The 26,149-nt window shown below is 35.0% G+C and overlaps 1 protein-coding gene and 1 pseudogene across 1 annotated transcript in view; one reads left to right on the top strand and one right to left on the bottom strand.

Annotated features, from left to right (window-relative positions):
* Positions 1-13,066: 13,066 nt before the first annotated feature.
* The window catches only part of LOC145241460 (ubiquitin-like modifier-activating enzyme 5), a 70,975-nt gene continuing 57,892 nt past the window's right edge, over positions 13,067-26,149 (bottom strand). Inside the window, exons 10-12 of the mRNA XM_080104440.1 lie at positions 22,001-22,079; positions 18,483-18,592; positions 13,067-13,412 (exon numbers count right to left, since the gene is read on the bottom strand). Of these exons, the coding sequence (XP_079960566.1) occupies positions 13,335-13,412; positions 18,483-18,592; positions 22,001-22,079 (267 nt within the window). The 3' untranslated portion in view covers positions 13,067-13,334. The remainder of the gene's footprint in view (positions 13,413-18,482; positions 18,593-22,000; positions 22,080-26,149) is intronic.
* On the top strand, positions 15,725-15,843 carry LOC145241909 (5S ribosomal RNA; annotated as a pseudogene).

The following is a 26,149-nucleotide window of genomic DNA, read 5'->3' as shown; positions in this document are numbered from 1 at the left end:
CATGTGCATGCGAGTATTATGTCTTTTATAAACAGTTTGTTTCTTGTAAGTAAAAAAAAATACTCGAGCTGGATCGAAACCAAAACCTAAATACAGTGAGACAAGTATGATAACCATTAGGCCAGCTTGCCACGATCTTTAAAAATATTTTCAAACCTACTTATTCTTAACATAAGGAACCTGTTATGTGAACGATTCATGCATGCACATATGTGAAATAGTTAACAAAGAGATAAAAATCTGATGACTCCCATGTGCCAATTTTTCAAATTTGACCCCTTAGCAGCCCTTCCCCCCCCCCCGGATAAAACCGATTAAAATGTTTTCCACATGTCTGATTATCATGTATACCAAATTTCAAGTTTGTAAATAAAAACATTGTTAAGTATATAGGCTGAGAAATGTCCTCACACACATTCTCACTTTTATAGATGATCAAAGTTTCATTTCATTCGGCCTAAGAAACGGGGCCTAATTAGAGTTGGGGCCCGTTTTTTTTGTTTTTTTTTTGTATATATAGATTAGTATGAATATTGACAAACAATAATTTCTTTTTTCCTTTATTTTTGACAGAAGATGTACAGTTTTTTTCTGTGAAAAAGTCTTTTCTTTAATTATATTTTGTCATTGAATTATCTGCAGTACTGAATAGTAATAATAGAAATTCCAGAGTTAAGATAATATAAATTGTTTAGGTAAATGCTATAAGTAGTCGCAACAGTATTGATGCATAGATGATCTTTCTGTATATAAGTTTCAGGTTTATGTGACATAGTTTTGGTTACAGATAGGCTAAACAAATCACGCATCTCCCTTATAATGGTTTTCTACATGTGTCCTTGGTCACTGTGAGCACTGACCACATCATTAGTCCATATATCTCAGTCTCTGGTACCATTTCAAAATAATAAAATGGCCAAAAGGTTCTCCAATGAACAGATTTAAATTTCTATCAACTTTGGATTACCCTGACCTAGACTCTCATAAACAACAGTCGCACAGGCACTAAAATCCGTTTTCGATGTCAGAATCTATTTTAAAATGTTACATTAAGACTGAAATAAAATCAATAAATATATTGTGCTTGATATTGATTTCTTTTAAGAATCTATGTATTATTAAATGTTGTGGCATTTCTGCAGTTTCTCTGTTCGTGTTAAAAGCATATACTTGACATAAAAAGAATAGGCAGAGTACACGTTACTAAGGCAGTAGTTTTTTCTGTGTCAATACCAGAGATTGAATCTCACATAAATCTAAAGTTTTGATCTTTACAAGCGAGTCACCACTTATCAAGGCCCAAAGGCCACTTGAGGATAAAGGTTAATGAATGTAATATGGTAGTGTAGTAATCGTTAATGGTGTAAATTGGGTGGAATTTAGATTATTTAAAGGGACGGCTCAACAAGAACTTGTTTACATTGGATTTGAAAGCTACCATGTTGTATTCAGCCTGAAAGCAAACCAGTGAAACGGTGTTCCACAGGCAGGCAGTTCTAGGAAAGAAGCTTTGTTCATGGAATCTGCATTTTGATTTAGGCACAGATAGAAAATGAAGGGGAAATTGTTGATAGTGGCTGTAGCTAGCTAGTGTTTTTGCGGAAGTTTGGCAAGGGTGGACCAGAGATTGGAGTTCAGACAAGCACTTGCCATGAAAAGGTCCTGAAATGTCATCTAAACTTCAGCCTCTGTTCCATCGACGAAATGTTGCATCCCTCTGCCTGTTCTACAAGTACGTTAACGGTGAATGCTCTGACGAACTGCAAGCACTTGTGCCCCTACGACGTAAATACCTCCAACAAACCCGACAAGCAGCTAAATCCCACCCCTTCACGGTAGAGATCTCTAGATGTAAGAGAGCCTTTTACTCCAGTAGTTTCTTCCCCAGAACCCCCAGACTTTGGAATTCCCTTCCGGGTCCCTGCTTCCCCAACTGTACTGACATGCAGAAGTTCAAGTGTAACGTGAACCGACATCTTGCTGCCCAACTCCCTACACAGTACCCCTGATGCTTATGTACCTGATAGTAGCCCCCTACAACAAAGTGGCAATGTGAAGGGAGTAAGATACAAACAATACTACTATTACTACCACTAATCGAACAATTTAGTTCAATTAATAATTAAATGATGGAACAATACCATAATAATTAAATTTAATTTTTAAAGTGCAATTTAAAAAACATAATTTCGTTTATTGTGCTATTTTTCTCTCAATGGGAAAAAGAAAGAAAAAGGAAAGGCAAAAGAAATGGAAGTAAAAATACTCCTGGGCAACGTCAATTAGGTACAGCTGATGCACGATAAAATGATGGAATTTTCATTTACCATCAATTTATTGTCTTAAACACAAAATTTTTGGAGAGAAAATAAGTGGAACAAGTTTTGATGTAATTTGGTTTTACTCGATAAGAATGTGTAACTTTGTTTGCAGGGATTCTAATTTTAAATAAGTTTGGCACATGACAGTAGCATGCAAAGGTCTGTCGATGCCCAGAACCAATTCCTTGATTGTTTGTCTAAAAGACTCAAGTATAAGTCCTAGTGCTGAGATATTTTATGAGAAAGGGAAGTAGTTTGAATATGATTGGATGCCTGGGGACACTTTTCTCTGCACATCACTAACACAGTGTCACAATAAATAAGTTCCATCTTATTTGGATTATTCAAACTACTTTTCTCATCTTCAGTGTTATTTGCACAACGTTTCGGTCAAGGTAACCTCCGACCTTCTTCAGGTGTATCTTGTCACAAGAACCCGTAGTATAGTGGATAAAATACTTGGTAAAATTCAGCTGTAAGTTATAATTTTTCGGGGGGTTGAAGGTTCAATCCTCAGTGCAGGTGACACTCAAAATACAATTTCAAATTACTTAGGACTTCTACTCAGTCATGGTTGACGGAATGAGAGCATGTTATCCTCACATATTGAATAAAGGGAATTGTTCGAAATTTTGTGCAGATTACCGAGTTTGATAGAAAGAGTCCAAAGTTTAATAAGATATGCCTGAAGAAGGTCGGAGGTTACATTGACTGAAACGTTGTGCAAATAACACTCAAGATGAGAACAGTAGTCCGAAGAATCCAAATAATATGAATTATTAATCCTCATCTCAAAAATTCAGAAACAAATAAGTTTCAGTTGAGACCAAAAGATGAACGACATTTGCTATTCATCTTTTTTTGGCAGACATTGTGGATTTATTCCAGTTTTCTTCAAAATGTCTTCTGACCCAAACCAGAGATTTTTGTAGATTTTGAAGTGGAATCATTTTACTAGAAATAAAATTTTAAAAGAAAAAGTAATTTTGACCTTTGTGTTCTTTTCTTTCTCCTTTATTTATATTAAAACATTCAGAGCAATCATTTTTCCATTAAAATTATGTAGTAAACTGATCTGTCCTCTAAAAATTGAACAGTAAGATTTAAAATATTTTTTTAGTGCTTTTCAACTCCAATTGCTGTGGAGATGCTTGTCAAATTTTTTTACATTTTAATTTGAAATATGAATCTAACATATATGCAATCTCTTCTCCTAACGTTAACCGAAGACCAATTAAATGGTTTTACAATCCTCAAAATAACTGATAATCCGAGGGAACTTAGTTAAAAAAAAAAAACATGGATGAGGCAAGATTTCCTAACAAAATTCTCTTAGGAGATCTTTGGCTCATAGTGCTGTGTGAAGATGAGCATTATCATGATGGAAGATGACCCCCCCCCTTTCAGTTGACTAAGAAGGTCGTTTTCAGGTCGACATGGGCAGGAATATTGCAGAAAAACATGAATGATGCTTTAATAATCTGAAAGAAAACGTTCTAAATTAATCATGGTGATATGTATAATAATACGAATAAAATAAATTACATTTAAATTAAATTTGGGCTAGACTAAGTAATTAAAGAAAAAATTGTAGCGAAGCATGTTATTATGTTGCAAATATAACATGGTACAATGATAACAAATAAAAAAATTTCAACTTAAATGTTATTTGGGTCTGACTTAGGAGATCCTCCTTATTGATTCTTTTTTTGTTTAAGCAATTGTTTAAAAATGTTTCATATTAGCAATCGTCTTGGCCAGACTATTTAAAAGTAAATTGTAGTTAAATAATATTGTTGTATTACGATGATAACAGTTGTTGTATTTCAACCCCTGGTATGAGTTATTGTAAATAAATAAACGCATGGAAGCAAGAAGGACACATAAAGAAGTTTAAATTAAAACTTTTATTTCAGATGAGTTAGTGGGGTTGATGTTGCCTTCTATTAATTATCAGGATGTGCTACTGTTTACTGAGTTGAGAGAGGTAACCGGTTTATTGTAGATAGCAGTCCTTATTCCCAGAGCTGTTGATCGTATTGTTGATTTCTGATAGTGTTATATTATGAATAAGCGTATGGTGGCGAGAAGGAACCAGACAAACAATATAATTTTAAAATTTAAATGATTGATTTCTCAGTCGTTTACTTATAAAAATTAATCTTGATGAGAAAGTAAAAATAAACAAAGTGTTCAAAGTTTGTAAGGATGATGCGCGCGAGAGTGGATTTAATGTCGGGAAGGAATCCGACGGAGCCGAAAATTATCGCATGCTGTAGATTTGCTGTGACTCTGGGCGACTAACTTTTTGTTGCGACGGCTAGTGTTTTTATAGTGGTGGCTCGGACGTAGTTGAAGACAAAGGGCAATTGATAATTAGCATGCATTTTGCTTTTTTAATTGTGTTTGTTTATTGTGTCTTAATGTGTTGTAGGGAATCGTCTGTTTGGTGTATGTATGCATGTGTTATATGAATTTAAAGCTGAAAAAGTTGTGAATGTAACCTAGTCGGTGTTAAATTATTGCAATGTTATATGCAATACTTATTTATTATATACTGCCTGAGTTGCATTTACTGCGATGCTTGTGTTTTACATTTTGTTTTTTTCTTTTGCTGTGCAGCCTTATCTGGCGGTTTTCTTGGTTGAAGTGATGTGTGAGCTATTCTATTGATGTGTGTATATGAAAAAAAACGTGCTTTGACGTTGCTGTGTGAATCTAGTGAGCTCATGTGCATTGCGTCGACGAATGGATTTTTCTCAGCGTCGCCATTATTGACACTGTCGCAGCTGCTGCTGCTTTATCATGTAAATATAGAGGGATATGTGAATATAACAATGGTGATGGTTATGGCGGCAGTATTGCTGCTTGATTGTTGAGGAGCTGGCAATGACAGCAGGTGTGCTGCTGATTGTTGAAGGATGGTGTCAGCGTTGCTGCTTGACTCAAAAGATGGTGACAATAGCAGCAGTGCTGCTGCTGATTGTTGCGGAGTTGTTTTGATAATGAAGACTATGCTCATTGAGGCCTGGACACACATGCTGCTGCTGTTACACACAGACATAGTTTAAGACACAAGCACGCTCAGCGGTAGGGAGTTTTCTTATTTCAGGTTGTGTTAGTGTCTGTATCTTGACTCACAAGAAGGAGTTATCTGTTTAGGGGATATGTTCACTTGTCCATTTTGGATTAATGCTGATAAATTTGTGGATATATTCGAGTAAAAATATTCCCACAGTGTCCCTTGAATTAATTATTTGTGCCAATAGACGTCCTGCAAGACCCCTGAACTGTAATGTTTACACTTCAGATTTGATTGTTTGTGAGTTGGATAATCTTTCTGGTAGTTTTCTTGTTAAAATGAATTGTGAATTGTATTGATAACATGAACACAGAAAAAGCAGTCGTTAACACCCTTGTATGGTTCATTTCCAGCGCTGCCATTGCTGTTACTATCGCTGCTCCTGCTAATTCTGTATTTTGTTGGTACTGCTATTTATGTTTTGCATATCTGGTGAGATATGCAATATAAAAATGTGTTATTATATTGCAAATAATACAGTGCAACAATGAAAAATGAAAATTGGCTAGTCGAAAGCAAAATTTGATGCGTCAACTTAAAGTCTTTGGGTTAGACTCTGAAAATTTGCAAAAATAATTTTATATTATATATATATATATATATATATATAGTAAGTTATAAAATATATATGGCGATTAAGCTACACTGAATATTCCGCATTTCATCCACTCTATGACTCTTCAGGCTTATGTTCATAAGCCTGAAGAGTTCTAGAGTGGATGAAACGCGGAATATTCAGTGTAGCTTAATCGCCATATATATTTTATAACTTACTAACTAGCTCTACCTATGTATTGAGCACTTTTGAAGTAAATACTTAAAGTTTATGCATAAATTTATACTTTCGTATATTAATTTTATGTGAGTAAATGAAGTAGTTTATATATATATATATATATATATATATATATATATATTTTATAAAATTTGTATCTTGCGATATAAATGCAATTGGCCAAAAGTTCAAATAAAAATGGTTACAAATTGAAGAAATCATATTCTTAAGAAGAGGACATCACATAACCAGAATTTAATAGACCACCAATAATCTTCCACGTTTGATTATTTACCTCCTCCTATTATATTATGGCCTGGGCAACATCGGATGTCCCAGGTGGAGAGGTGAGTGACCAATATTTGAACTGGTGACAATTATGGTAATAACAAAGTGTTTTGATAACGGAAGAATGTTTTGAAATAGGATTGGAATTTAATGTAGAAATAATTAAGCCAGAAATATATAAAACAATAAAATGTTTAGAAGGATGTTTAATAATATAAAATTCGAATGTTTGATCTTAATAAACAAAGATACGTGACAAAAGGCCAGGCAAGGATTTTTGGTTACGTAAATATATGATGTAAACAGGTTTAGAGACACCTGAGAAAGTTGGTATAGAGTCTATAATGGGCAGCCAAGAAAGATGGTCGACAGAGGGATGCCAGCTAGCAGAGGGAAAACCGATAAGATGTAGACAGGGCTGTATCAGTGTTCAACTTTTCCAAGATGGGAACAACATTCTGGAATAACATCAGTACAAGGCGGTAGCATGCAGAGGTCTGTCAATGCCCAGAACCAATTCCTTGATTGTTTGTCTAAAAGACTCAAGTATAAGTCCTAGTGCTGAGAAATTTTATGAGAAAGGGAAGTAGTTTGAATATGATTGGATGCCTGGGGACACTTTTCTCTGCACATCACTAACACAGTGTCACAATAAATAAGTTCCATCTTATTTGGATTATTCAAACTATTTTTCTCATCTTCAGTGTTATTTGCACAACGTTTCGGTCAAGGTAACCTCCAACCTTCTTCAGGTGTATCTTGTCACAATGACCCATAGCATAGTGGATAAAATACTTGGTAAAATTCAGTTATAAGTTCTGGAGGTTGAAGGTTCAATCTTCAGTGCAGGTGACATTCAAAATACAATTTCAAATTACTTAGGACTTCTACCCAGTCATGGTTGACGGAATGAGAGCATGTTAGATTCACTCTTTGACTTCTATACCCATATCTCAAATTCTGACGTTTGTTATTCGTGGTAGAATTTTCGTTGCAGCTTTCCATTCAACAAGATCGAAGATGGACCATGTGTGCTCCCTAATTGGCCAAATGTTGTAACCCTGTAGAATGATATTCATCCGTTTTGCAGAAGCTATGTCTTCCTTAGTCTGGCAAGAGACAAAAATGTTTATTCCATCTCTTATTTGTCATTTTATATACGAACATATACAGATAAGTTGTTTTGTGTTATTTTAAAAACTAGGCGATCACACGGAAATACATGTATGAAGAACAGACGCACATTCAATAAGACACTCGTTACATGTACGTGTATACATGTACAAAATATATACCCCCTCCCGAGAGTACAACTCTTCTACAGACTCATTTGACTTTCAGTCTCAAAATTTTACTGTTCAAAAAGCCCTTTGCCTTTGTGTTAGGGTCAAAGTATCTTGGAATTTGATAAAAGGTGAATATGAGTTGTGAACTTGTGGGTAAAAAAAGGACAGACTCAAATATGATTATGTGGTTTTCTGCCTGAGCATGGCACATGCGGTTCATAGTCCCATAAAACCCCAGACGTTTCGGTAAGTTAGATTCCTATTTAGTCTAGTGAATGAGTACTGTCCTCGTTTTCAGCTTTTGGTAATATAACTCCTCCAAGATGCCCACTCCAATTTTACGCTCTCAGCCTCCCCAAACTCCATCTCTATTTCCTCCCACTTCCGTTTAGAGATTTATCTTCTTGATCTTGGCTCTGGAAGGAAAAATAAAATGGTCTAGTTTCATTTTTTACTCTTGTTCACCCCAAACAAATCACTTGGATGTAAGGGGCTACTATTTGACCTCTGTCTACAGGTGTTACATCTAGGGGTTTCATTAAAAGAGAGTCTTAGAGAGAGAGAGAGTTTCTTATTACAAGTTATGCTGTTGAGAGAGAGTGAGAGATGTTGTTGTAAGAGACTTAGAGAGATTGTTCGTTTATAACGATTCCTATATATTAAATATTCATTCCTTAATTATGTTTATGGAAGAAGAAGAAGGGGAAGTCTTAGTGTAGATATGAGATGTGTATGTCACGACATTTTATAACACAGATATATAATACAATTTTCACTTTACCTTTTTGTAAGAATCATAAGACAAGACGACGTTTTATAAAACACATGATGGTTTATTTCGTCACGACCGGCCGTGGTTTTCGTCATCAAGAATTCAAAGCTTCACATTTTAGTTTCAAAGTGATCGTCTGGCTTCCTAGACGTTTGAATTCCAAACTCCAGACCCTCTCTGAGTTTCTCACTGACTGTCCCCCTAAATAACGCTCACTTCCTATATCGAGAAATCCATGCATGTCCAGCCAACGTGACTAAAATTCACGTGCCATCAACATGCGTGGACTTGCACATTTCCTGAACATTCTGATTTTTCAATAACCTATTTTTTCTTCATTTTCACAAAGGAATTCAACCTACATATCTAATTTATTTAACCAATATTTTATTATCCACATTCTTTTAACAATTGAATAGTTTATTTATTATTTATTTCATCCGAATTAACAATTTATTGGACATTCCATTTAAACCTATTGTTCTTTAAAACTTATGTCCAGGGTTCGATTTCTGCTTTCTCTTATTTTCATTTTAACTAATCTCTCTATTTTTATACTTACATGAAAAGGGGACAGCCCTTATCATGTAACACAGGGGACTACGTAAAGAAATGAGCAAAATGTCTGTTTGCATTACATTTAAACTTGTGCATGTTAGTACAGTCAGGAAAGCTAGAAACAGGAAAGAAATTTCAAAGTTTAGCAATCCGATGGAAGAAACTATGAGTAGAAGGCTTTCCGATATCTAGGGACCTCTACATTGAAAGCGTGGGACTTTGATGCTTTTCGGAAGTATGTACATCAAAAGGGGGTACAAGTGCAATGAGTTCATCAGAGCACATTCCATTAAAATACTTGTAAAACAGGTACAAGTATGCAACATTGTGGGGATGGGACAGAATGGAATCTACGTTTAGGTTTAGGCACAGATAAAGAGTGGGGGAAATTATTGATAGTGGTTTCAAATAGACCAGTGTCTTTCCATGAAACACCTTGTGCCTAATTTGTTACATTATATTTTTTTTTTTACGATATACTAGTGATGGGATGATTCCAATACAATTACTGATTCCGTACTAAAATCCCGATTCTGATACAATTACCGATTCTGATTCTTTATAAATCTCTAAATGTAGAGTTGATATTTTCCCCTGATTATTGTAAAAGCACACGCTAAATGTGCAGACATTTTCTCAAGCATAAAAACAGATGGAGGTGGGGATCTTTAGATTTTAATTTTACTATTAGTTTAAAATCAATAAACATTTATTTTATTATTACTACAAGTAGTGGAAGATTTTATTTTAAACAAAATCAATTTAAAAGAAGACAATTAAAAGAACCGTTTTGAGCATCGGAACATAGGCACAAATTCTTCTGATTCCTAGTCCCACCACTATTAATATACCAAATAAAATAATTCAAAGTGTAGTATCTGTTATGTTCTCAATTAGAGGAGAAATCCTTGACTGGAAAATTTTTTACTTCTGTTCCATCTGGAGTGCTTCTTTTTGAGGAAGCTGGATATCTTCTACTTAAAAAAAAGAAAACCGACCTTGTGTGTAATTTTATGCTTGCAAGGATAAATAGGGACCCTAGACTTTACAATTTAATGACCAAAATTTTTTATTACCATAAAATTTCTTGTCAAAGAAACCCATTAATTCTCAGCCATGTCTCCTCACTCTTTGACTTCTATACCCGTATCTCAAATTCCGGCTGAATAAATTTTTGTTTTCTCGTTTAAGTTTTCTTTCATGTTTTTTGTTCATTTATTTATCTGCTCAGCTGACATGGCTATATTCTGTTATTCTGCACACCAATAAGCTTTCAATCTTTCTATTTCAATAAAGGCAAAAGTTTTTTTTCTATTTATCTCATCTACATTATCATTATGAACATTTTCTTGTGCTTCACTTTACTGTACTAAAAAAGAAAAAAATATTAAAACATTCAGAGCAATCATTTTTCCATTAAAATTATGTAATAAACTGATCTGTCCTCTAAAAATTGAACAGTAAAATTTAAAATAATATTTTTAGGGCTTTTCAACTCCAATTGCTGTGGAGATGCTTGTAAAATTCTTTACATTTTAATTTGAAATATGAATCTAACCTATGTTCAATCTCTTATCATAACATTAACCGAAGACCAATTAAATGCTTTTACAATCCTCAAAATAACTGATAATCCGAGGGAATTAAGTTTAAAAAAAAAAAAAAAAGCATGGATGAGGCAAGATTTCCTAACAAAATTCTCTCGGGAGATCTTTGGTTCATAGTGCTGTGTGAGGACATGATGGAAGATGACTTATTATTTTATTATTATTACGGTTGTAATCACTCAACCTGTTGTGCTATCCAAAGTTGTTGTTGCCATCAGTGATGCAACAATGAATTTACATCCCAAGTGGATGTCATAAACAAACAATGTTTATTTCTTAGAGCTTACAGGTGGTGCTCATTCTTCCATGGTCGAATAGCAAAATGAGATGTTTGCCTGATCAAGTCAAAATACACAGTACTTTGGTTGAAATCCCCCAGAGGACCCAACTGGTCCAGAGAGACATACTGCTAAAACTGCCGGCAGCTGTCACCAAAACCCACTTCAAATATTAAACTCTTCCTCCAGAGCTTTTTCAGCCTTGACTGAATCTGGTTTTATATTGGGTGATCATTGTTCGGCCATCCACCAACGATAACATCTAGCCAATCTCTATTCCTGGGCTCACCCATAGACAACTCTGGACATTATTTCTTTCATAAAGCTTATCTTAACGGGACTCTTCCCACTCAATGAGGATATTATTTTTTTCCAACAAAGAATATTTTTGGGTGGTCTGACTCTGGCTAAAAATATTTTAAGTTTTCTGTGTTCCCCACTTCTTTTAGCCAAGCATCTATCACTGAAACACCTGCCAATTCGTATGCGCCAGCAAAACATGCTACACTGCATGTGTTTACATCATCAAAACGGTTCACTGTGATTTAAATCAATAATACAACATAGTTTGTTGAAATACTGTATAAATAGTAGACACCAGACCCAACACAACTATTTGTATGCCTCATTTGCATAACTACATTTTAAGCCGTTTATAATTGTTTACCGTTATTCATTTATAATTTTATTGTCCTATATATATGCAACAGTTTTGTTAATATCAACAGTAAATCAACAGTAATTAAATAAAGTTATAAAAAGGGATAAATTATCAAAACTAAAAAAAAAAAATATATCATGTCCATTAATTTTCAAGGAAGGTAATTTTACTGAAAACAATTTTTAAAATTATAACAGATTTATATTAATGATAAGTAATGTAAGTTATACATTTCAACAGAATACAAAAAGAACTAGATTAAAAGTCACCTGGAGGGCAGATAGGTTTTTGACTAATAAAGATAAGACTAATCTATATATCTGATAAAAAGTTGTGTTTTTTACGTTTATTTGTTCATATGTAAATCGAAATGTGAGTGCTGTTATGATTTATTAAAACTGTGAGGATGTTGTTTGCTTTCATCTTGTCACCGTGTACATTTCATTAGTATATGAAGGTTTTAGATGGTGGGAGGAAGGACAAGTATATAAATAAAGAGTGAATGCAAGAAAAAAAAGGTGAGAGAAATTGAATAATGTAAACAAAGGGTTGGTTGGTTGATTGTTTTACGGCATATCAACCTTTTTCAGGTTATTTAATGCCGAATCTAGTTATTTAGAGGAACGATTTTTAATGGAGTATATTTTTTTTTTTACATCAGATTCTATTTAACCCATAGTTGGGACCCTAACAGGTACTACCACTATGGGTCAGAGTGGACCTGGGAGCAATGGCAATTAAAGGATGGCTCCACACTCCCCAAAGTCCGCAAGCTGGAGCCTCATCATCCGATATAGTTTTAGGTCATATCCAGGATCGTAAACGAAGGGAGAAAAAGGGAAAGAGAGGAAAGAGGGAAGAGAGAAAGAGAGATGAGTAAAAGAAAGGGTGGGGATATAAAAGAGACAGGGGAGAAAGAAGGGGGAAGAGACAGGGAGGAAAAAGAGGGAGGGTGAAAAAAAGAGAGAAAGGAGGAAAGAGAAAATGGAGGAAAGTGGAGGAAGAGAGAATGAGGGAGAAGAGAGGGAGGAAGAAAGAAGGAGTAAGAGACAGAGAGAGGAGAAAGAGAGAGAAGAGAAGGGAAGAGAGAGAATGAAAAAAGAAAGAGCAATGTCATCACAATGTATTCTGAAATCCTTTGACTTTGTGAAAATTGAACTTTTCAAAAAATGTGTTTTCGCTGTTGATTCTGTTATAGTTGTTTAAAAAAAAAAAAAATCGATACTGTTGAACATGTCTAATTTTTTAGTTTTCTTTTTTATTATCTATTCATTTAATGTAGAATATCCCAATGTTGAACCATGGAGTCACAGGTTGTCTAGTGCTATCTGAATCTTAACTATGGCAGATTCATAGGCAGAGTCTTTTTATTTAGACACTAAGACACACTTTAAAAACAACAACAATAAAGAAAAATACACACAAAATTTTAAACAGGTAAATTTATAAATATATTTATTATTCTTTTAAGCTGTTTTATAGTCTTTGGTGTTTGCTTTCACTTACCCAAAGTTTTATTTATTATTTTTTTTAAATGTCTGCCAGCAATAAAAAGGGTGGAATTAATTAATTTTGGCGGGGAAAAATTTCTTTCAGTTTTTCACTTAATGACGTTTCGGTTTTCATTTTCCAACCAAAATAATAAATGGTTTATTTGACTGATCATTTTCAAAAAAAAAAAAAAGAAAGTCCACAGATGTAACTGTCTAAATGGTTTTCAGCTGCGACATCAACTCATCAATACTGAGTTCTGTGTTTTCAACACTTTCTTCATTTGTCGAAGACTGGAAAGAGAAAATAAGGAAAATTAACAAAATACATATTAGTGGTATATTATCAGCTAGTGTGAGTGGTTATAAACAGGATGTATTGTAGACAAGGGATCAGCAAAGATCAAGCAGGTGGTCTTTTAGAGAAAGGAAGCTCAACAAATTTAGAAAAAGTTATGTCAGATGATCAGTTTAATAATGTACAGTTGTAAGTTTGAGAAAGCAACACCATGTCATCAACACACACTTACAAACCACATAAACCCACCCTTTAACTAACAAGCACATACACACTTATGAGGAACATTCTCCTTTATTAACTCTTCTCCATTTCCTATGAACACGATTTTAATTCTTCATATTATAAACTCTCAAACCTTTTGATTGGTTGGTTTTTGCATTACAGCATATCAACTATTTTCATGCTATTTTAATGCCAAATCCAATAATTTTGAAAGTTTTTATGCTTCAAGTTCTTTATATTTTCAACTATTTATACATGGTATTTGGTTTGATTGTTTTGGAGAAGAGAATAGTTTTTGTTTTTGATTCTACAGAACATGATTGAGTTTTGCAAAGAGAAGGGGGGGGGACAATAACACCAATGTTTGGTGCATTTTGTTCAGGATTGGTTGGTTGGTTGTTTTTGTTTTACGGCATATCAACCTTTTTCAGGTTATTTAATGCCAAATCTAGTTATTTTGAGGAACGATTTTTAACGGGGTATATTTGTTTTTTAAGTTGGATTCTATTTAACCCAAAGTTGGGACCCTAACAGGTACTACCACTCCGGGTCATAGTGGACCTGGAAGCAATGGCAATTAAAGGGTGGCTCCACACTCCCCAAGGCCCGCAAGGTGGGGCCTCACCATCGGATATAGTTTTAGGTCATATCCAAGACCTTTTGTTCAGGAAGTCAATATCTTTAAACAGTTTGATCTAATAGTAGCAGATGTCCTAACAGGTATTACCACTCCAATCTAAAGTGGAGCTGGGAGCAATCTATATATCTATAAAAGTGAAATTGTCTGTCTGTGTGTGTATTTGCGGGTGTACATTTTCCTACCAAACTACTCTGTCAATTTTGAGTCTATAGATTCGAGATTTGACATAAGAGGTATTGAGATTTAGAAAATATTTTTAATTGGTTTTCGTCCAGAAATTTGGCTGTGTCAAAGTTCAATGATTTGACCTTGGAAACTCTACCAAACTTCTCTGACAATTTTGGGTCTAAACACTTGAAATTTTAAATGTAGGTTACTTGAACATGGATCAAATATTTTAATTTGATTTGAGCCCAAAACAATAAATGTTAAGAGGTTAAAATTGGGATCAAAGTTAAAATAATTTTTTCAGTCGCTACCAAATTACTCAGCCAATTTTTGGTCCAAACATTTGATCTTTTACATAAAGTGTATTCAGACATAAGGCAAGCTTTTAAATCAGTTTTTGGCTGAAATTTTGGCTGCCAAGGGGTCACAGTTAAAAAAAAGTTGACCTTTGCAGTCTCTAGCAAACGATTCAGCCAATTTTGGGTCTAAACATTTGACATTTTACATAAAGTGTATTCAGACATGCAGCAAGCTTTTTAATCAGTTTTTGGGCGAAAATTTGGCTGCCAAGAAGTTAAAGTTGAAGGAGTTAACCTTTGCAGACTCTACCAAACTCCTCCACGAATCTTGGTAGCATTATAAGCATATGCTGTATTTTCGTGGACGTTGGCAATATGACATCCCTAATGTGTTTTAACAAGTCATATCTTTTTTATTTGTGTGTCAATTTCAATTTTTAAAAGAATTACATTGATGGAAACAGAATAGAATAAACATTCCAATGATGTTAATTTATTTTTCTTTTATGCGTTCAATGTTTTTATGCTCCAAGTTAAAAATGAAAAAAACGGTCAAAAATGATGACAAAAATGTAAACCGTTTTTTTCAATGTTTACATTTTATACGTTGAGTTTAAATACACATGAGCGGGGGTCAAATTTGATTGGATATGGCTGAAATTTTACAGGCTACATAAACAGAAGTCCATCTCTACTGGACTTTGATGTATATTTTTACGACCACAGGAAGCAAAGTTACGACCGAGCAAAGTTGACAAGGAATATTTAAAAATTGATAAGATGAATCGGCATATATCATCCATTTTCATATAGATAATAGTTTCAGAATTATTTTCAGAAATCCAAAATCTATATGAAAAATTTTCTTTGATTTATTTCTGAGATTAATTTATATCTCTTCAATTTTTTTTTTCTTTGAGGGGAGTAGTAAATATGGCCATGAATGGTTTTTAGGCATTCAATGGCTACACTCCAGATATACGGCATAATCACGTTGACATACCGGTTCCCGTCAGATCACTGAAGTTAAGCAACGTTGAGCCTGGTCATTACTAAAATTGGTGACCAATTTGGGAAGTCCAGGTGCTGTATGTAGAAGGACGTCGACACCTCCCTGCAAAAAGTTGCAAAAACCTAACGTCGTCATCTCCCCTAACGGGGATATACATGAGACTGGGGACCGCTTGTGAATTTCACACTCTCATGAAACTTCCTCCTCCAGAGGAAGCCGGTTAAACCCTGAATAGGGTTGGTGCTGACTACACACACACACACTCCAGATTAAGTTCTCCTTTGGTGAGGAGGCAGGAAAATGCCTACTCTCAATAAAGCTATATTTAAATACTACTATAATACTTAGTTTTGTTCATAAATAGACACCCACTGTATGATACCATGCGCCAATTTAAAAAAAAAATGAAATTTGTACATCTGAATTTATAATTCATGGCTTATGGTAAAGAGATACATCAGATTTGACTGCATAATCAGAAAGAGCACACAATTTTACATAAAAGTGCAAAGTTTCATGAGAATAACTTAAAAAAAAATAAATGGTGGCAAAATTACCGAATTTCTTGAAATGTTGAGGTCCGTAATTTAGCCCACTTTTTCTAAAGAAAAATGTCCACGGAAAAGCCTAAATTTTGGCACTTAAAATTCTCATAACTTTTGAACTACTGATGGTAATTCAACAGGTTTTAAACATCTTTTACATAGCTCGTTTCATGCAATTTGATAAAATAACAATTATCTAAAAAGAAAAAAAAATCAACTTGTAATGCTAATTTTGGGTCTAAACACTTGAAATTTTAGATGTAGACTACTTGGACACGAGTCAAACTTTATAATATATATATATATATATATATATATATATATATATATGCACATAAAGTTACGAACAGTACATAGGGCCCAAGCAAAGCCAGGCTGAACTGTTAGTAGTATTTAATCGGAACCCATGATGAAGTTGATAGAGACATTGAATCTCTACAGTTCCAGGTGAGAATTGTCTGAAGATAGCGGTTTCAATCCTACCCAAAGCCAGCCAGAGTCTTACTTGGCCAAAATGTGGTGAGACAACAACAATTACGGAAGGCAATGAATGCAGTCAGGAGATTCAGAGTTCCTATCCATCGTGGTTACCACCTGACAAAGGCCAGAGGAATAGTTGGCCGAAACGTTGTGAAACAACTAAGAAAAGATGAGAATAATAGTCTGCAATAAATAAGATTTTGCATGTTAATACCGAGAGTCTGAGGGAAAAAAAATATTAGTGTAGAAGGCTTTTTAGCATCTAGGGATCTCAACAATAAAAAGGAGTGGGATTTTGCTGCTAGTTGGGTTAGTTGGGAATATCTACATCTAGGGGTCACAAGTGCTATGAGTTCATCAGAGCATATTCAATTAAAGTACTTGCAAAACAGGCACAGGGATGCAACATTGTGATGATGGGACAGGTGTTGAAGCTTGGCCAACAGTGGTAGATGCTCAATACTCCATGCATGAGCAAACAGTGGCTTTGTAAAGATATAGGGTGCTCTATGGTGCAATTAATTTCCTAGCACAATAGAGGAAGTCTACATTCTTTGTATCAAAGTTTACAGTTACCCAAAGGTGCTGAGTTCAATCCTGAACGAAGGCAGTGAAAAGTAACATTCAAAATAGAGAATCAGCAACTATATCCCAGAGCCTAGCTGGATTCCGAACATGGTACCCCCGTAATAATAATAAAGGGTTGGGTTCGAGACTCCTAACAAATGGTTCCCCAGTTCGATACAAAACATCTGATGAAGGCTGGAGGGCAAAACTGCCGAAACGTTGTGACTATAACAACCAAGATGAGGAAGTCAGTCCGACAATCTCAATCAATGAAAACACCTCATCTCAAAAATACAGACAATTACTATCCTCAACCTATTCGTTCCAATTCATGTTGCCTGTGAATGATAGGCCAGGGAGATCTCAGATAGGGTGTTTTTTGTCATGGCAATTGTTGGTTGAGAAGGGTTTTTTTTTATACTTGTTGAAGATAAGAAGCTTAGTCTTAGTAGCATTAAATGTTAACATCCATTTGCGGCAACATTTCGCTACCGACTGAAAGTTGTTTTCTAGAGTTTCAGCTGCGTCCGTACACCTCAAGAAACCAATCCAACTACAGTAGCGGGCAAAAAAAAAAAAATCACCAAATACATGTCGTTAATATCTAAAGAGTGCCCCATCTATACTGTCAGAGACATAGTTGATTAAAGCACAGTCCTGATTTGAAGGAAAACAATAGAGAAAGTATAAGTAACTAACACAGTGTTGCAAGATTAATCTAAAGCACATGAAGGCCCAATCAACTGATTCCAGACTGCGCTCTCTAGTCAAAGGGAGGCTGTTACAAATGTAGACCCCAAGTCCATGCATATATATGTCAGAGTTCTTACAGCAGTGAAGGAGGTATCCCATCATGTTAAAGTAATTAGAGAGGATTGAAAAGTGTAAGTTGCCAGGATATCTGGAGAGTTTACTAGGAAAAAAGATTTTAGATCATCTAGGTTACTTTTAAGTCCATGGATATTTGTGAATGCAAGCCTCAAGGGACGAGGTTAATTGGTTTTGTTGAGGTTGTTGTCTGGTAATGAAAATAGCGAATAAAGTTGATTTTAATGTAAGAACTGTTACGTTTTTATTGATGCCTGCAGTTTGTGACATTAAACTTATAATTCCAATTCAAAAATACTTACTGTTTTTCCTGGCACGGTATACGCTAATTTAATTCCCTCCGACAAAACTGGTCCATCTCCTTCAGCTGCTTTCAATTCAGCCTCTGTTGTTTCAGATACAAGTTCAATTTCTGAAAAACAAACGATTTGTAAATGTAGAGAAAATTGCAAGGAGTGCGAATATTACTCACCTTAAAAATTCCAACATGCAAATCTTTTATTAAAGTCAAAAAATAGATTCATCATCGTTTAGTTGAAGCAGTTGTCTATGCAAACGTGTTTATTATCACCAAACACAAGTAATTTGTTCAATTCATAAGTAATTTTGTCAAAGTAAGAACTTTATCATCTGTAAAAACATTTAAATTTATTAAAAACTCATTAGTCTTTAAGTTTTATATATATATATATATATATATATATATGAGAGATTAGGATAATAAAAATTAAATTTATATAGTTTAGATCAATTCACATAGAATCTTATTTCAACTGCAAATAATAAGCTGGATATTTCACAATTATATAGAGTTTATAGATGTATTTAGTTCAAGATTTTTAGTATCTATTTATCATACTAGTAGGTTGGTTGTGTTTGTTTTATGGCATATCAACCCTTTTCAGGTTATTTAATGCCGAATCCAGTGATTTTGAAGAAAATTTTTTTAATAGAATATATTTGTTGTTTTCAAGTCGGTTTCTATTTAACCCATAGTTGGGACCCTAACAGGTACTACCACTCCGGGTCAGTGGACCTGGGAGCAATGGCAATTAAGGGGTGGCTCCTCACTCCCCAAAGCCCGCAAGCTGAGGCCTCACCATCGGATATAGTTTAAGGTCATATCCAGGACCATATACTAGTAGGACTGGGGCAAAAGTGTAACATATTTCTAATAAAACTTCCATATCTATCATCAGTTTCCCCTCCCTCTTCTCCTCCAGTCCATACATTAGATAGACACACACGCACAATTTTATAAATTACTCAAGTATAATGAGTCAGCATCCAAAAATAAGTCCTTGCCAAAAATCAGTTACTTCCATTTAGTTATATCAAATAACTGAAAAACACCCCACCCCCACTGACAAAATCTGCATCAGTTTAGTACGAAACAGAATTATTTTTTATTTTTATTTTTTTATTAAATTTTGGATATTATTCACCCAGAGGAACGTCAATCTAGAAAATATCAACTTTGTGAATGTCTGTTTTGTAGTTATAGAATTTTAGCTGGATATGTTAACATATATATAGATAACTGCCCTTTTATCTATAATAATAATTTATATTCAAAACAACAATGAATTTATTTTTACTATGAAAATTGCTTCATGAAACGCATGAAGCCACTTGATGTAAATCGCTAACAAGAACAAAAGATGATTATCACAAAGCCAGGAAGATGCCTATTGACTTTAGTCTTGAAAAAAAGAAGAAAAAAAAAGGCTATAGGTAGAAGGAAAACAGCAAGAAGAGTTTCACAAGCCTTCAGTTCTTGGAAAGAAACTTTTGAAGAAAAGAAAAATCTATATTACAGATGAGATAACAAAACAGTGAACTAATGAAGACTACTAGACCAACGAGTCAAACGAGCTGGAACAAAGAATAAAGAACACATACCATAATAGTATTTATTTAAAAAAAAAAAAACTAAGACTAGCAACAATGAGAAAAGTTTCAGAGAAGAAGAAACCAAATTACATGCACTTCTGCATTTTATCAAGAACCCTAAAATGGAAAAGAGATTCACCAGCTCAAATATGAAAACAGTACTCCATACATGGTCTGATATTAGATTTGCAGAGATAGAAAATAGCCTTCTGTGTGAGAAAGTGTTTAGAATGATAGAAAGAACCAACTTCATGAGAAGCAGAAAGAGCATTGAATCTAACATATGAATTCCAAAAAAGATTTGATGAGAAAGAAAGACCAAAAAGTTTCAGAATCAATTTCTCCTCAAGAGTAGAGCCATCCATAAGAATATCAGAAAGAAAACGATTGAAATACAGAAATTAAGTTTAATAATTACAAATCCTTCTAATAAATCTTCAGAGTAAACAAAGGTTATCCAGGCAGGTTACTATAAAGAACAAATTATCTGTTTCTTCAAAACAAACAGAAAAAAAATGATATCCATTGCATAAAGAAAAAAAAATGATATCCTTTGCATAAAGAAAAAAAAATGATATTCATTTCATGGAGAAAAAAATGGTGTTGAAACAAAAGACAAGATTAAAACTATATTTATCTTTCGTTTCAAGAAATTTACAAATCTGAAGAATATTCAAAAGATCACAGGGTTTTCTTCCTTCCCACCACAGGAAGATGTAACATAAGGTCAGAAGCCAGTGTTCCTAAAGGAGGAACTGTAGCCTTTTAAAAATTGCCTGGGCAGCTCTATTAGCATTTCCTGGTCAGGGCACCTCAGGCATTAAGCAATAAACTTACTCCACCCCAAAGATAAGAGGCAATGCTTGAGAGAGTGGACCTCCTAGGACTCACCAGAACAAATATTTTAGCTTGCTAGATAAAAGGTTTGCGCAATTACCTACTTCCTGTCTGACTGATTGTTGATGTTGGGATCACAACAAACAGATGCCAAAAAAAAAAAAAATGGTGCAAATTGCGACAAAATTCTGGATGTTATTTGTAAAAATAAACTGACAGATAAAAAAGAGAAAACATTGCCGGTCAAAAACAAAAGGTAATAAGGAGAAGAGAGAATAAAAAGGTTGGACTAATTCATTAAAAGAAAAAGAGAAGATCATCACAGACAAGAAATACTATTTAATCTATAGTTGGAGAAGAGAAAAAGAAGATATTTTATATCTACAAGTATATAGTTATTGTACTAAAGCTGAATGAATCACTGCTTTTCAGAATTTTTGGATTCTTCGGACAACTGTTCTCATCTTGAATGTTATTTCCACAACATTTCAGTCAATATAACTTCCAATGTTTTTCAGGTGCATCTTGTTTGCAATGAGCCCTGGTGATTAGAATGCTTAAAAGAATTCAGTTGTAAAAGCGACATTCTTCTGAAGATTGAAAGTTTAATCCTCAGCGCGAGCAACTGAAAATACAATTGGAATTTAGAACCTCTATACAGTCATGACTGATGGAATGAAAGCACACTACCCCTGTGAATTAAATAAAGGATTCCGATTGAAATTCTGTGCAGATTCCATAGTTCAATAGAAAGATTCCTGTGTCTGACATGATACACCTGAAGAAGGTTAGAAGTTACATCGACTCAAATGTTGTGAAAATGACATTCAAGATGAGAACAGTAGTTTGAAAAATCAAAGTCATACAAATAATCAATGCTTGTTTTCCTAAGGCAATTTCCCTATTTATTTTAATCACACAGAAAACATGCTAAAATATTAATAAATTTTGGGATTGAGTTATGCTTGGAAAAATGAAATATACTTTCCTGGGCAGAATCGGGACACAGGTCCTGCTAGTGTGTGTGTGTTATGAAAACAATTATGAGAGATAACTGGAATATTGACAAATCTCATCTTGATAAACTCACCCCATTCGTTTTCTTCATGTTCAACGGGTGAAATTTCTATTTCTAATGTGATTTCTTTTGGTTCCATTTCTTCTCGTTTCTGTGGAAACAAATCAAAAATAAAACTTTTAAATCATTTTTTTTATGAAAGAGAAAGTCATCGTGCACATTGTGATGATACAATCATACAGCATTTGCATTAATACAAAGCATTTTTGTGAACAATTTGTGTAGGAAAATATTCAGAGGTAGTTTTGCCATAAAGGGACATAACTCTTGTATCCACACTAGTACTATGCAATTTCAGAACAATGTATTTCGAGTTTATTTTCAATATTTAAAAAATATTTTAATTGTACTTTTATTAATACTTAAAAAATAATTTCATAGTATTTATTCCGATTTTATTTTTAATATTTCGACACAAATTTTTACTGGATATAAAGAAAGAAATTTTCCAAACTTTCAAGGATTTTTCAAAGTAATAATAGAAATAAGGCCTTTTCAATGCAAAAGTCAAAATTCAAGGACTTTTCAAGTCTGTACAAACTCTGGATATATTTATATAGGGTTAGCTTACAAACCATTTTAGAAGTGGCAATGAGTTTTACAGACAGTCTTGAGTTTACGACAGTTGAACACAGTTTCCAATTTGAGGTAGTTGAATGTAGGCTGTGGCTCAGAGCAGAGCGAGATCAACTGACAAAAATTACCTCAACAGAAGATATAGATGCACAGAGGGTTGTTTCCAACAATGGTGTCACACATGCACCCAACAGATATAGATATATATATATATATATCTATATAGAATGTGTTAGAGTCTTTTGTTTTCTTTTGTGTTTCGAGTTTGCTTATTTTTTATACTTGTGAAACCATGCTCGCTTTCTCGGCAATCGCCTATGTGACAGACAACGACAACACAGCAGAAGAGAAGATGAAAGGGAAAAAGACTATGGTAAAAGTGTTGGGGTTGGCGACTGTTGTCAAGCGGAGAAGCACGTGGGGGGGGCACAAAAGTAGAAAACAGTGATTGTGATCGTCTTCACTACACTGGCCATGATCATCCCATTCAAGCCAATCAGTGCCGCAACCAAAAGAATGCTCTCTCACAACAATAGCCATGAATGACGTTTACAAACAAATAATAGATGCTTATTTTTTTTGGAGATTACAAGTGCTATTTGTTTCCCCAAGTCGAACAGCAAACTTGCAAAACGAGAGTTTTGCCTGAACAAACCAAAAGAGAGAAGTTCTTTGATAGAAGTTCTTCAGCAAAGAGCCCCAAGTACCAAGCCAACTGCTCATGAGCTCTAAAAAAAACCAACTGTCTTGCTAAATGTCTAGCTCCCACTGCCTGTGTCTTCCTGTCTAGTAAGCTGACTCTTCCCATCTCTTGTAATCTTTTTATCTCTGACTAATTTTTTTTTTTTACATGGGGGTCACCACTTATCAAGGCCCGGAGGCCACTCAGGGATAAAGGTTATTGCGTGTACAGTAATCAATGAGATAGTATTGTAGTAATCATTAGTATTGAAGATTTGACAGAGTGTCTTACTTAAGGGGGCGTTTTATTAAGAATTTGTTTATGTTGGACTTGAAGACATCCAAGTTGTAGTCAGGTGGGAAACAGGCGAACAGAAGAGAGTTCCACAATCGTGCACTTCTGAGAAAGAAGTTCTGCTCATGGAATCTACGTTTGGATTTAGGCACAGATAAAGAGTGGGGAAAATTATTGACAGTAGTTTCAGCTAGACGGGTGTTTTTGTGAGTGGTTACCATTTGACCACCCAGAAATTAACTATTCGAAAGATCCACTGTAGATAACAGCTAGACAATCTCCATTTAAAGAGGTTTATCTGCAAGTAATCTCAAACAGGTTGGACCCATCATGGTCTCCATTTCAATAAGGCACTTATTTTTACAAACATTTTTTGGGTGGCTAAACTCTAGTCAGAGATATTTTCGGTTCTCTGTGCCATCCCCTTGTGCCAAGCATCTATCTCCTGTCACATCTGTTATTCACATGCATCATTAAAACATGCAGCACAATGGATGTTTTTATATATTGTTTTTTTTATTACATTTTCCTTCAAACAAGGCACATAGACACTTTCATGTAGGGGGCTACTATCAAGGAAGGACATAAGCTACAGGGGTACTATGTAGGGAGTTGGGCAGCAAGATGTCGGTTCACGTTACACAAACTTCTGCATGTCAATATAGTTGGGGAAGCAGGGATCCAGAAGGGAATTCCAAAGTTTAGCGGTTCTGGGGAAGAAACTACTGGAGTAGAAGGCTCTCTTACATCTAGGGATCTCTACTGTGAAGGGGTGGGATTTAGCTGCTTGTCGGGTTTGGCGGGGGTATTTACGGTGAGGGCGTACAAGTGCTTGCAGTTTGTCGAAGCATTATTTCGTCAATAGGACAGAGGCTGAAGCTTAGATGACAGTTCAGGACCTACGAGGTTGACGACTCTCTTTTGAACCTTGTCTAGGAGCGAGAGACTAGTAGCAGATGCACCAGCCCAAATATGGCAACAATACTCTATACATGAGCGAATGGTGGCCTTATAGAGGTACAGGATACTTTCGAGCATTAGTAGCTTTCTAGCACAGTAGAGAGAACCTACCTTCTCTGCAGCGGTCCTGACAATGCTCTCAATGCAATTATTCCAACTCATGTTTCCTGTGAACGTTAGGCTGAGGAATTTAAAGAATGTACTTTCAGATAAAGAGTCTTTGGCCATTGCTATTGGTGGTAGGGAAGGTTTCTTGTAATTATTGAAGGAAATAAGTTTAGTCTTGGCAGCATTGAATGTGACCATCCATTTTTGTCCCCATTCCACTACAGATCAGAGGTCATCCCCTAGTGTTTCTGCCATTTCTTTAGATATGTGTTCATTTGTTTTCCTGTCGTGTCTGTTATAGAGCATGGTGTCATCAGCATATATACCCATCTCACACACAATTTTTTCAGGGAGGTCATTTATAAATATTAGGAATAATAGAGGTCCAAAGATAGACCCCTGGGGCACTCCCGCATTTATATCATATTGCTTAGATGTACGACCGTCGAGGACAACCTAGATTTTTCTCTTATCTAAGAAGAATTTAATTATGTTATGTATTCTTCCAGTGATACCGTATGATCTGATTTCCCTGAGAAGATCTTCATGTCATACCCTGTCAAAAGCCTTAGATATATCTAGAGCTACCGCTCTACCCTCCCCCGCTTTGTCCAGTGAATGCTATATACATTCAGAGATTACAGTTAGGATGTCTGCTGTGGAACGGGCTTACCTAAATCCATATTGTTGGTCAGTCGGAAGTTTAGCATCTGTAAAGTGATGAACTAGAGCTTGGTTAATTATGGACTCAAATATTTTGGCAAAAAGTGGGAGGAGGCTAATGGGGTGATAATTTACTGGGTCAGTTCTTTCGCCAGAATTCTTGAAAACTTGTACCACAGAAGCAGTTTTCCAGCAAGCAGGAAAGCAAGATTCATTAAGGCATTTGTTGTAAAGTTTGGAGAGAACGAGCTTCTTTGGTGGAGCACTTTTTTAATAGCACAGTCGGGATGAGATCAGGTCCACATGCTTTTGAAGTGTCAAGATTTTTTATGATAGCATGCACCTGAGAAGGAGTGATTTTCAGATCATCTAGCGTGGCGACTGTCCACAAAGGAAAGTCAGGGAGGGGGTGGTTAGCATGGTCCAGTGTGAAGTTGGAGGCGAACCGACTGGCAAACATGTTAGCTTTCTCGGTTGCTGAGCAAACAACCTCATGATTGTTGGTTAGTGGGGGAATTGTTGATTGTGCATTATTTATCACACTGTTGTAGATTTTCTAGAAGTCACGGGTTCCTAATTTCTATGCTTCGATGTATTTTTTGGTGGTTTCAGTAAATTCTAAGCTGCCGCTATTTCTTTCTTACAATTACTTCTGACTTCTATATACTTCTGTCTGTTTGAACTGGACTTATGTCGGTTAAATCTGCAGTATGCATGCTGCCTTTGCGCAATGGCAGCTGCACAAGTAGAAGTAAACCATTGGGGAGAGTGGGGCTTGCTATAAAACTTCCGCATGGGAACATGCGCTTCAATTGCCATTTTGAACCATTTAGTGGTCTCATTTGCGCACTGTTCAGCAGGAAGTGAAAAGATATTTC

Source organism: Euprymna scolopes, chromosome 20, assembly GCF_053919585.1.
Source record: "Euprymna scolopes isolate OS-2025 chromosome 20, ASM5391958v1, whole genome shotgun sequence".
Classification (NCBI taxonomy): Eukaryota; Metazoa; Mollusca; class Cephalopoda; order Sepiida; family Sepiolidae; genus Euprymna; species Euprymna scolopes.
The sequence above is the reverse complement of the archived record's forward strand: the minus strand, read 5'-3'. Positions and strand labels throughout refer to the sequence as shown.